The 12,742-nt window shown below is 30.0% G+C and overlaps 1 protein-coding gene and 1 long non-coding RNA gene across 2 annotated transcripts; both read right to left on the bottom strand.

Moving 5' to 3' along the window:
* Nucleotides 1–6,951: 6,951 nt before the first annotated feature.
* On the bottom strand, nt 6,952–8,634 carry LOC119690052. The gene is made up of 3 exons (XR_005253538.1): nt 8,200–8,634; nt 8,063–8,128; nt 6,952–6,993 (listed from the first exon to the last, which is right to left on the bottom strand). It is a non-coding gene; the product is annotated as an uncharacterized LOC119690052 (long non-coding RNA).
* Nucleotides 8,635–9,194: 560 nt separating this feature from the next.
* Nucleotides 9,195–11,852, bottom strand: LOC119688299 (lipase 1-like). The gene is made up of 6 exons (XM_038102978.1): nt 11,724–11,852; nt 11,582–11,677; nt 11,302–11,479; nt 10,849–11,207; nt 9,654–9,797; nt 9,195–9,584 (listed from the first exon to the last, which is right to left on the bottom strand). Exons 1-6 carry the CDS (start codon nt 11,850–11,852, stop codon nt 9,195–9,197), a joined length of 1,296 nt encoding a protein of 431 aa, XP_037958906.1.
* Nucleotides 11,853–12,742: the final 890 nt, after the last annotated feature.

The raw sequence follows: 12,742 nt of genomic DNA, 5'->3' as shown, positions 1-12,742 counted from the left end.
TCCATACGCAATCGGATAAAAAGCTGACATTGTTAACGAGTACATGATTGTGGGTATATTGCTATTAATTCACTGGTATGGATCGACTTGTAGCTATGGTTTTACACTGAGCATTCGTGTTCCATATGTTTGTTTATTAAGTTCAAATTTTCTTTTTTTTCGAATTTAGTGAATTGGAATAAGGGAGTGCGAATGGCGGTAAGGGCAGCTTGATCTGCTAGTTCATCTCTTTTGATGCCTACGTGCCCAGGAACCCACATGTTATTAATTTTGTTTAAAAAACGTATTCAGTTATTTCTGATAGATAAGAACAGATAAGTTCGCTTTTATTACTAATATTTTTTACAGCTTCAATTATTGATTTACTATCTGCACATATCAGAAATTTGCCTCTGTTGCATGTTGCGTGGTCGATAGCTAGTTTTATAGGCAGAGCCTCTGCAGTATGTATATTATTAAAGCTACAAATATCGACTGCTGACAATTTTATACGAGTATGAAATTAAAAAAAAAGTCTTAAAAATAATAGATTTATATTAAAAATTTGAAATCAGAATTTTCTTTCAATTCTATAATGTTTTTTTGTCGCTCTACACTTCTTCTAAAACAATATATATTCTCATTTCTTCATAGTAGGAACATAGCACCTTTCGCAACCAATACTCCAGAGCAATGCTCCACATTTAATTTGCCAATTTGCAGAGCATGTAAAAGTGAAACTTGACTGACTTAAAATTCATTTATTTACTTTATGCCATAATTTTTACTTGTCCTGGCATCACTTCGTAAAGTTTTCAAGTTATCGTGTACAAAAAGTTTTCCTTTACAAAGAATGATATCGCGAGGATTCAGACGATGCGCTACGTCGCAACACTTGTCTCCACAAGTGAATTTGCGGATGTGTGGTTCCATGGTATTGTGGCTATTGGGATTTCATCGGTGTACGGGTGTGTGAGTGTGGGAGGAATAACATATCTATGTTAGCTCGCATTTCAGCAGGGAAAAGTTTGTTGCTTCTCAACTTAAGTTGCAGTAAAACTTTTTGTCTTTTGTCTACTTACGAAACCATGTGTGATGATATTTTTCAACATATTTTAGCTAGTTATATGGATATCTTCATTTGTTGTGAAATCCCGGGATAGGAGTATGTTCCGCATAAAGTGTACAGATAAAATTTGAAAGTATAATATTAAATTTTATTTAAACTCTACGTAAATAAAAAAAAAATATAAAAAGTGTTATGAGTTTCTTGTAGTGAAGCTACCCATGTTTAATCCTTTATTCCACGAGCGGTAACACTTAAGCTCCACAGAAAGTATAATAAAAACCAGACTGATAAAAGTAAGCAAACTCTGTAACTAATCATTGTGATGGAAATAAACAATGATATGACTTAAAACTTAAAAATCGAGGAAAGGATACTAGAAATTGCATGAAAATATAAAATTTCCAATACAGTTGGAACTCAAGAAAACTTAAATATAAGGCAAGTCTAAATGGATTCAACTCGGACTCAGTTATGGATAACTATTCAAGGAATCTTTTATCGATATGAGTATTTCTTTTGATTTTTCTCAATATTTTGAATAAACAAGAAAACTAGAATAGTTCTCTTAAATTTAAATAAACAGTGAATATTAAAATTTCAAGACATTAAAATAACCTTATTCTCTTAAGCAATTTGAAAAGCTATATACATATGTCTATATCTGCATAATCATCGAATCATGAAGATCAAACAAGAAAAAAATATTTCTTTATTTAAGACAGAAATGTAAATGCAAATGCTGAGAAGCCATTGCAGTGAAAAAAAATTGAATATAAACTGGATGTCTTCACTATGGTTAGGTTCGATTAAACGTATACAATTCACACTAAAATCGTGAGGCCCTGGCAACGCGACCCATATATCACAGCAAGAAAAAGAGCTAATTTATATATGTGACATTTATTTATTCGATTTAAAAAATCTCCGAAGTTGTAAGGTCTGCATGTAAGACACCTACTGCTTCAAGTGGGTGTCAGTCTTGCACTAAATCGCTCACTATACAAACTTTTACTTTGTACACAGCCAAAAGAAGTAAAGAAGCCTTCCATATAAGCTTGCCCTATAGTTTATATCACATCTGTTCATATGCTATATGGATATGTAGTCTAAATATACTTGCACTTGCTAACTATTAATAAATATTATTAATTTTATTATTATTATATTATTGTATATATTATTACATATACATCGCATATGTCAAAACTAGATTTATAGTAAAAAGCATGACAGTTAAGCGTAATACCTTAAATGACAGTTATCTGCGTCTGTATAATATTTCATTATCTCCTTTTTTTTAACTATATATATTTTTATCAAAACCTTTGTTCATAACGCTTGTATATTATTTAACATATATTATTTTATTGTGATGAATACTAGTCAACATAGAGTATGCTTTCTAAAATTCAATCATTGATTATGGAGTTTGAATGAATTTAGATTCAACTTCTTGAAATGTTTTAAATGTATATTAAAAATTAATGTGATTAATTACTCAAATCGTTAACAGCAAACATTCTGAAGAATAAATTAATTTATATCTTTAAGTAAAACTCGTTCATGGTGATTTCTTGGAGACTACTTTAGGTTCGAATTTAACCTTCCAGTGAAATACAATAACAAATCAGTTTCTACTAAATTCAGTACTCTCAGAAATTTGATCAAATTCTACCAAATACATACTATTTTAAACTAATTGAGAATTACAAATCAAGTTGTAATTCTCAATTCTTATTAACTTGAATTTGTTTAGTAAACAAATAGTGGACAATTTTAGGTGCATATATTGAATTATAATTTTAATAAATAAGTAATTATAAGGGTTGTATACGATACATATGATCTATTTTATTGTCGAATGTGCATAAACCAACTGATTTTAATAAATTTTTAGTAGACTTAATATGAAAGCACGTAATCAATATCAGATTTAATATTAACATATTATTTGATAAGTTCGTACACGATAACTAATAAAAAGAAAAACAACTATATAGCAAAATTTGAATGTATTCATCAGCGTAGTGTCCTTCAAGAAAAATATAATTATTTCAGTGCCTCTTCAACAGTTTGATGTCCCTCATCTTTGGTTATAAATAAGCATCGCTTTCCGAAACAACTTTTTCATGGTAGCCAACCTCTTTCCTTGGAGCATTCTTTTACGATCTACGAACATATAATAATCGCTAGGAACTAAGTTTGAATATATTAGTTACGGAAGCAATTCGAAGTGTAATTCGTACAATCTAGGCGTGATATCCAAAGACTTCTGACACAACGCATTATCTTGGTGGAAGAGGATTTTTTTCTTCTTTATAGTAGTAGTAGTATTCTTTTTTACACATTGAGAACTTCAGCCTATGAGTGTTAAAAAGTTTCTAATATAATATTTTCTCTATAACGAATTACAGTTTTCACATAGATCGATAACATATGCCAGTTTTCACCATTTAGCAGCCTCATTAACTCGTTCATATCTAACGTTTGTTTTCCAAAATAATGTACCCGTAGCTCCATTAAAATTGGACATTTACTAAGAAAATGTATTACATCGTCCTTTTCTCCAGTATTGCATAGTTTACATCTTCTTCTTTATATAAAATCGTTATTTCACGATTTCCTCCTTTAAGTGCACCAGTTAAGTCATTGCTTTATATAGATATATAAATCCTAGAAACAAGCACTAACAGGACTAAATATAAGTTGTCGGCAGTAATAAGTTGTCGACAGTTATCATTTGAAAGTTGCCACTTTTTAAAATTTATATAAATTTTTTTTTAGTGGCACTGCAAGTGTTGCATCTTACGAACTTATAAGCCATAAAATAAATATTAAAAAATTTAATTTAATTTTATTGTTATGTATACAGAAGATAAAAAGAGATGACAACAGTTATTTTTTTTTTTTTGTTTTTGTCGTTGACATCATTCAAACTGTCCCGGAGTTCTTATTGTATCAAACTTTTTTAATAAAAAAATGAGAAGACTCAGCGATATGCAGGCATCGGTATACAGTCAGGGCACGCTCTTCAATAAAAGAAAATCCTACTATCTCATTGAGATGCCTCTTAGAGATATTAGGCTTGTAGTAGGTTTACTTACAGATCACTGGATTTTAAGTTATCATGCTAGAAGATTAAATCTCCCTTTCAATCATACCTGCCGCAGTTGTGGAGAGGATGATGAAAGTGCTTCTCATCTGTTTTGTTTCAGCCCAGCATATCTGAGGCATTGTCTTACCACTTTAGGGCCTTTCTCTTCTAAAGATCTTGACGAACTACAAGACCTTCCCTTGTATAACATTATAAGCTTTATCAATGGTTCTTAGTGGTGCTAACCCCTGTGTTTTTAATTATACTGTAACATAATGGGCCTTTAGGCCTTAGTGGATCCCTTGGGTTTGCCGGTAAACCCTATCTAAACATAATTTTTTTATATAAAAAATATAGTGCATTTTAAAGTAAAAAGCAAGCATTGCATAAACAAATATTTACTTCGAATTTTAATTGCTTAATTTTATATATACAATATTTTATTAAATTAGCAAATATTTTAAATTGAAAAATGTTATTAAATTGCGAATTTGTTGGAAGCAATTTAACAAATAAAATAACAGCAGAAATGTATAGGAGAAAATGTAGTAAAATGCATTTCATTACCAACATTTTGCCAGTGGCACAGCAATCCAAGTCCAATTTGCACAAGGACACTGAACTCCTGCGGTGCAAGTTAAATACTCGTAGTAGCAACAAAATCAGCAACATTAACTAGTGTTTGCAACAAGAGAAGCAATAAAATTGAATTTACTACAAAATACAAAATACAACAACAATAAACAACAACAACAAAATAAAAAAAATAAATAAAAGTATTGCAATTGTGAACAGAGACGATAACGTTCAATGGAAACCGTTGCCAATGTTGGTGCAACAGTTGCTGTGACTAATGTTGTGCCATTGTTCGGTGTTGCTGTTGTATTTAGTTCCTTGTACAATAGTTGCAAAATTGCTTTGTTGCCAATGTTACGGTTAGTGTTGTCATAGTTGGCGTAGCTGCCGTAGCTGACGTAGCGACAGGATTCAGGATTCCTCGAATTGCTGGCAAACGGACAACGCAACACTGCACTTCATGCAAATAGAGTAGTATTTGCATAAGGCGGCCTCGGCGTTAGCTAGCAGCGCAGGATCTGCAGCATGCTTTATTGACAATATTGCTTTTCTTTGAATGAATTTATGAGGCAATAAGATAAAATAGAAATAAATAAAAATGTACGTAATACAAAAACAAAATGGCGTCACCAGCAACACAGTAACACAGCAACACTGGAGTTTGTAAACAGGAAGCACTACCCGGAAATAATTGTTGAAAAATACTCGTAAATGCCAACAGTTGCACTTTATGCATTCGCTTTGTTGCATTTGTGTTTTTGTTAAGTATGGTCGCTAAATTTTATAAGTATTTTATTATAAATACAAAAAAAAAAGGAAAAAATTTAAAACATTTACTCTATGGTTAATATTGTACCAATGATACTGAGAAGTACCTTTCAATGGTTTTCAAATGCTTTTATAAAGTAGTTTCATTTTGTAGTACTTTATTTTCAACTCAGCAAAACCGACGGATTAACCATGGACATCGTCAATATTCACTGAGCGAGGTATCTTTCATTTTCCGGAGTTAGAAAAATAAGCGTGAAATAAACTATGTTATGAACTAATACCTACAGGGCGTGGATTGGTGTATATAATTCTTAATACAACATATAGAAAAACTGCACATCCTTAACTATAATCCAAAAATATGGATCTAATGGATTCCAGGTAAAGTCGCAATTTCCAACAACGAAATGATAACTTCGCTTCTTGTATTCCCAACATTATTGCTGAGGCTTATAAAGAGATGATAAAGAAAGAACCGAAGCAACAGAGACAATCGATTATCGGACTATCTAGCAGGGATATTACAATTAAAATCGCTAATAGACATTTTCCACCTAAATCAATTTAATTATCGTTTGCAATTAAAAACTATATTTATTGCTAATAAACACTATTAATCTAAATCAATTAAAGTAACCTTACCAATGATATTAAAATCTACACTATCAGAGAGAACAGCGCCTGCCTTGACAAGCTCATCTACCTTGCAATTACTCGAGATAACACTATTTACAGGAACCCAAATTAGTTAAATTAGATAAGAGAGGCACGGCAGTTTTCAGCTATAGTTTATGCGGCTGGAGGCCTCCCAGTGATATAATGGCAGCTTGGCTGTTCGAGAAGATTGAAATAGTTTCATCGAGTATTTGATTGCTAAGGCTGTGTTCTTAAAATTATGAAATTTTTTATCGAGTAAAAAATATTAAAATTATTTTAACACAATGTGAAATAGTTATTCCTTTAAAGAAATATCTTACAAAATTACTTATCTTCATTGGTAAAATAGATGAGTATTAAACCTTTATTATAATTCACTTTTATTAAGTATTAGAACGCCATATCGAATTCACTATAGCACATCTATACTCCCGCTTATTTAACATAAATAATATTCAAAACATTTTTTTGTTTAATATAAGTCATTATATATGTAAATAATAGTAATGCAATATTTAACTATGCCAAAATGTTTTATTTATACAAAAAATAAAGTAAATGGCGGGGAAGTACATTAATTTGAGCCTAAAGGTATGCAATAAACCTAAACATATAATTTTTATATAGTTTTCTTGAGTAGGGCGGGTGTTTTAAACGCAACTATATGTTCATGGTCCTAATAACATTCCTCAGCTCTTATATCATTGTCCGGTAGTATAGTTGATCCATTCTCACGTTGTGGTATTGTTCCGTTAAATTGATATCCTATGTCCTAACTAGTCAGTTGCCTTATTGTCCAGTAATCTTGTCCAGTCTTCTCCACTTTCGGTTTTTAAAAAAATTTTACCTTAACAAATAAAAAATAATCACGAAAAAGTAAATTATTTTTTAGATATGTCTATATACAAAAAATTTAATAAAGAAAGGTCTTAGGTCTATTTGATGAAATATTAATTAAAGTTTTTATTACTTGAACCTAAAATATTTTTTAAATTATATTTTTATTAAATTTATTATTTATTATATTTTAAGAAATATGTTAAAATAAAATTATTATTAATTTCATATTTCAATAAATTATTATAAAATAAATTATAAATGAACTATAACAAAAAAACAACAAAAAATAATTCATAATGTTCCACGACAACCAATATTTAACTTCAAAATTATAGGTAAGTGATAATACTGGATATTATATTGGCCTAGTTCTTTAGTCAATATTGCATTATTAATTTTTTTTTGTCAAATACTTAATATAAACACAACTTTAAACATTTTAATGGAATATAATATTTCTTAAGCGTGTTCAACACATTTTGTCATTAAACTTAAAAGTTTTTAAAGTAAAAACTGTCCAGAAAAGGCTTAATACTACTATTACTACTAAATAAGTAAATCGGTCTTTAACAATGCCAGATTGGGTTTTTAAATGCAATTTATGACGTTACACACTTTTGAGATGTGTGTGTCATTAGCGAATTTTTAGACATGGTACACCCTAAAAACAGGGGCGAAGTTCAACCTCTCTAAAGTAGTAGATCCAAGAATTTTATTCGAGTTTTTAATAATTTAAAAAGTTTTTTATGAGAGTTATAGGATCCAGTAATTTAAAATCTGTATAATCCCTACTGTCTAATACTGGATGTAGATCTCGAATTATATTTGGTTAGAGACAAAATCGTTACCAAAGTGCGAATAACTGGTCAAATAACACCACACCATTCAAAGGAATGAAATATCATAAGTATATGAAATATCCGATACCCGTCTAATGCACCCATTAAAATAATACAAGCATTTCTCTATAATGAAATGATATTTGCGATTGCATTTATTTTGTTTTAAGCATATATGTATGTTTTTATATAAATCAAATGAATTAAATAAAAATTCATTAAAAACTAAAAACTTACCTTCTTGTCTTAATATTAACAACGGATTTAAAAATATATTGTCTCTATATAGTCATGGTGGTATATCTGTATGAACCCGAAATTATTTTAAAAATTCTCATAGTTAAATCAAATCAAATTTTTTATACAATACTTACTAATTTAATTCAACCAAGCATAGAGATTATCAGCTTCAATGTATTTAATGTCCAAAACAGAGATATCAACGTCTATAAACGTTGATATAGAGATAAATACAAGTGTGGTAAATATCGGTTAATAAAATGCAAATAATCTTTTCTGCGATAATCCGTCTTACACCTAGTACAAACACATTTTTTAGCTGGTGCCACGGGCACTAAACGCTTGTACTTAATAAAGGCACCTGGTCTAAATCTTCGCCTCTTCCGGAGTTTATACAGTGGAAATTGTTTAGTTCTCATCGTACGAATTTCGATTTGACTAACAATTAATATATTTAATTGTTTTTACTATTTTGCTTTATAATCCAAAAAAGTAACAATAATTTTGAATTAATTTTTAAAAAAAAAATATACCATCGTCCCGCCTAAGAAATTCAAACGCTGTAGACGAAACAAAATATGATTATAAAAATATAATTTTTTTATTTTGAGTAGAAAATTTTTTTTAAATTTTCTATGAAAACTCGAATAATTCTACAATTTCAATATCAAAAATAAATTATTATGTACAAATATGCTTGTATATATATATATTCAGTACTACTTTTTGCTGAGTACTACACCTTGCGAGTATGAATATGAAGCCCAATGTTCTTTTAGTAGATTTGTATTAAAAAAAAATAGTCATTTTTGGGGAAAAGAAAATTGATTTATCAATTATCGATGGACACTAAAAAATGTATTATTTGATATTGTTTATGGACTGGTGGTACAATTAGGACACGCTTCTTCAAAAAAAAATAATAAAACGAGATAACTATGAAGGACTTATTTTTCCATGCTTGGGTACTCTATACAACATTCTTCGGGTATCAACGTATAATAATTTCCCTGTCTACATGTCTGAATTCTCACAATATATTTCTATACATAAAAAAATCAAGTAATTTAAAAAATATAAAAATTTTATATATTATATATTTAACAATAACATAAGTACCAACCTAAAATCAAACTTTATTGTTGAAATCCTTAAGAACTTTTAATATCTGATCATTTACTAATTTTTTTAAATCTTTAGCCCATATAAAGTCCAAATGGTTAAAATTTTTATGAGCTACCAAATATAATTGTTGCAAATTTGGAAGTTGCTCAGCTAATAGTAGGACATCTTCTTTACTAACTAACAAATCATTCAAGCCGTAATAAATATAAATTGGAGCAGTTATTTTGGACAGATTATAACGCAATGGCAAAGCTGTGCCATACTTATCATAGTTTCCCTCGAGTCCATAATCATAGGCTTGAAATGAGGCACTTTTATATATCTGGTAAAAATGTCTCAATTGCTTTACGGAACCACCGGCTGGATACTGATTGAAAAATATATTCAATTTTGTCTGTAAATATAGAAACTTATAACCAATTATGAATCGTTACTAATTCAATAAATATCTTGGTATACACACTAAATCTAATTGCTCCAAATCTTTTCCAATTAACTCAAATATCATTTGTAAGCATGTCAATTCAAGGAACTCATTTCTAAGGCAATTCAGTTGTCGTAATATACCGAGTGGTAAAAAGTTGCGTATTTCTCGGGAACTATTTTCCTAAAAGTTTTATAAATTTTAGATAATTGTAATTTATATGACTGTTACGATCTAGAGAGAAGATACAATAAAATAGAATTAAAAAGAAGTATTTCTAATAATATACCAGACTATATGGTCTTAATAAAATGTAGCAAATTTTAAAATTTAGTGTCCTATTCATATATCTAATTTTATTTTTAATTCTTAATCTAAATCCGTTAACCGAAATACTCAATGAAATCAAACAAAATTCTGTATCTAATGTCTATTAACATTTCTGATTCTAAAAAAGTAATATAAAAATTAGATTCTTAGTAATACTCCTGTATTCCTGTATCTGAAGTCTATTTACATTTCCGGTTCATTACATTAAAAACTTTTAATAATGTAATTTTGTGGTTTCAGTTCATTTTCCAAAGTACCATTTTTTAAGTGAAGTCTAACAAATTTCGGGCTTTAATGCCTATTCATAAGTTTCTTTTGTGGTCTAAGACCATTTCCTGTAAGACATCTAACAAATTCAGATATCATATGTCTATTTACATTCCATATAGATAAAATAAAAAAATTGCATTCTCAATGCGTTTTTATTGCTCCTATCTATGTCTCTCCAGATTTATGAATTTAATAAATTTTTAGATTTTATATCTGTAGACATATCATTTTTGTGGCTACAGTCTATTTCCTCAAACACTATTTTTGTGGCTTCTCCAGATTAAGTTCCGGATTTTGTTCACAAAGCTTTAAAGGGCTGTGTGTAATTAAAAGTGAATTTGGTACAATAGGACAATTTTGGCCGCAGTACCGGTTGTTGTGCGATTTCACGACAATGGTTTTAATAAAAATAATAATAATAATGCGCTTTTATGGCCCCTGTCTAGTTTCAAAAGTATACTTTTTTCAATGAAATCTAAAAACTTTCTGGTTTTGATGCTAATCCATGTTCCTGATTCTAACAGCACAATTTTTTTTCTTTTAAGAAACCTCCCTAAATTCTAACACAGCTTTAAATTATAGATTAATTTTTTCTTTTTTGACAGAGGAGTAGCCACTATTGTTATTAATTTACCTTTAAGAAGTCTGCAATTGTCTGTAAATACATTTGCTCCACCTGAATATTTTTAAAGTAAGCCATTGGTGATAAAAGTTGGACTACCGCTAGCTTTTCAATATACTCCGGTTTCATTGAGGCCAGTACGAGAAATGCACTTGCACCTTGGGAATGACCCACATAATGCATATACTGAAAAGAAGTATTACTGCGTATGTAATCGATTATGGCGGGCAAGTCCTGCATGCCAATATCTTGAAAACTGAAATTCCAATACAGCAATTCATCAACTGTGAGCTTTTGGTGTTGCTGCGAGTTATTGCTGCCACGGCAATTTGCTAACCAAACGTCGTAATACCCATCCCAAAGTAAATATGCTGTTAAATAAAAAAAAAAAAAATTATGAAAGACTGCTAATAAAAAAAACAAGTAAAAATTTTTTAAAATATTGACGAATATTGTGCAACTTACCCAAACTAATGTTTCGACCCATAATAATAAAATCAGTGGCCGAACCATATAAGCCATGCACAAGTAACACGGGCTGGTGTCCTGCACGCGGCAAACGATGCATTGTTAAAATATAATTGTCCTCCGTAACAACACGATGCGTTTCCATGGTGTAGCCTTGACGTGCAATCAACGTTTCCTGTGGGCTCAAAATATTAATTGAATTTAAAATATTTAAAATGCAACGCTCGTTACAGCAGCGATGAAGTGAGCATCTGGAACAGTACAGACACTAACTCACACAAAAATTAAAGCAATGATCCAATAACGGCACTATTATCAGTAAAACGGTAAGCCATTCATCAAGCTCTCGTTGCTGAATCATTACAGTTTGCACCTTAATACCAAGGTCAAAAGCAATAGCAATAGCAATACCAACGCACCGTGGTCCATAGTTCTTCCATATCGAAATTCTGCATCAGCGCTGCCATTGTTAAATTGCTCGTTTGCAACAAATTCGCAGGTAATTCAATTTTGCTGCCTGTCGATGGCAATGCCAACAACGTTGCCATCATTACCAACATCACCTTCATCACCATCCAGACTATCATCCTTATCACGGTCACTGCGATTTTGGTAAGGGTCGGCGCTGCTCCTGTACGCATCCGGTTTAAATGGAAAATATGAAAGCAAAACTTATCGAAATTATTTAAGGTGCACACCCAGGCACAATGGTCATTAGTTGGACAAACATTGACGATTCCAATGGTTTGCAGGTTGCAATATTATTGCTACGCTTCGCCGTTGGTGGACAAGTATTTGTGCAAAAATTATTCCGCGGTCCGAAGACTTATCTCCGCTGAGTTGTTAATAAACTTCTGCTCGCAAACAAATATTCAAAATATTTTATGAACATATTTGCGCAGAGTAATTAACAATTTATTTGCTTAAATTCATAATTATTTCATTTAATCATTTTAACTGCGCGAGTTCATTAAAACACATTTAAATAATTCCAATTTTAATTTCAATAAACATTTTGCATTAAAAGCACTCGCGAGGCTACATGAGCAGATCTACAATGTAAATACTTTTTGCTTAAAACAATTTTAATTTGCTGTTTACTTTTTCTATATATGAATTATGAAATAAATACATACATAAATATTTGTTTTTATTTAATTATTCAATAACTCTGATAGTTTTATTAAAGTAATTAAAACAAATATTCAATTAAATTCATTTATTGGCAACGTTGCCATGGAAAACCTCTCCGCACAATTTTCAATTTAATATTTTAATAAAATATAATTACAAAAATAATTAATAGAAATAACAAAACTTTTATAATTTATTATTGATAAAGTATTACATAGATTCTTATTAAAGTACTCAAAGAAAATATTTATCCTACTTAAGTAACATTAAGTGTTCAGTTATTGATTTTGCATTATAACCAAAG

The sequence above is a fragment of the Teleopsis dalmanni genome, chromosome X (assembly GCF_002237135.1).
Source record: "Teleopsis dalmanni isolate 2A chromosome X, ASM223713v2, whole genome shotgun sequence".
NCBI classification, from domain to species: domain Eukaryota; kingdom Metazoa; phylum Arthropoda; class Insecta; order Diptera; family Diopsidae; genus Teleopsis; species Teleopsis dalmanni.
The sequence above is the reverse complement of the archived record's forward strand: the minus strand, read 5'-3'. Positions and strand labels throughout refer to the sequence as shown.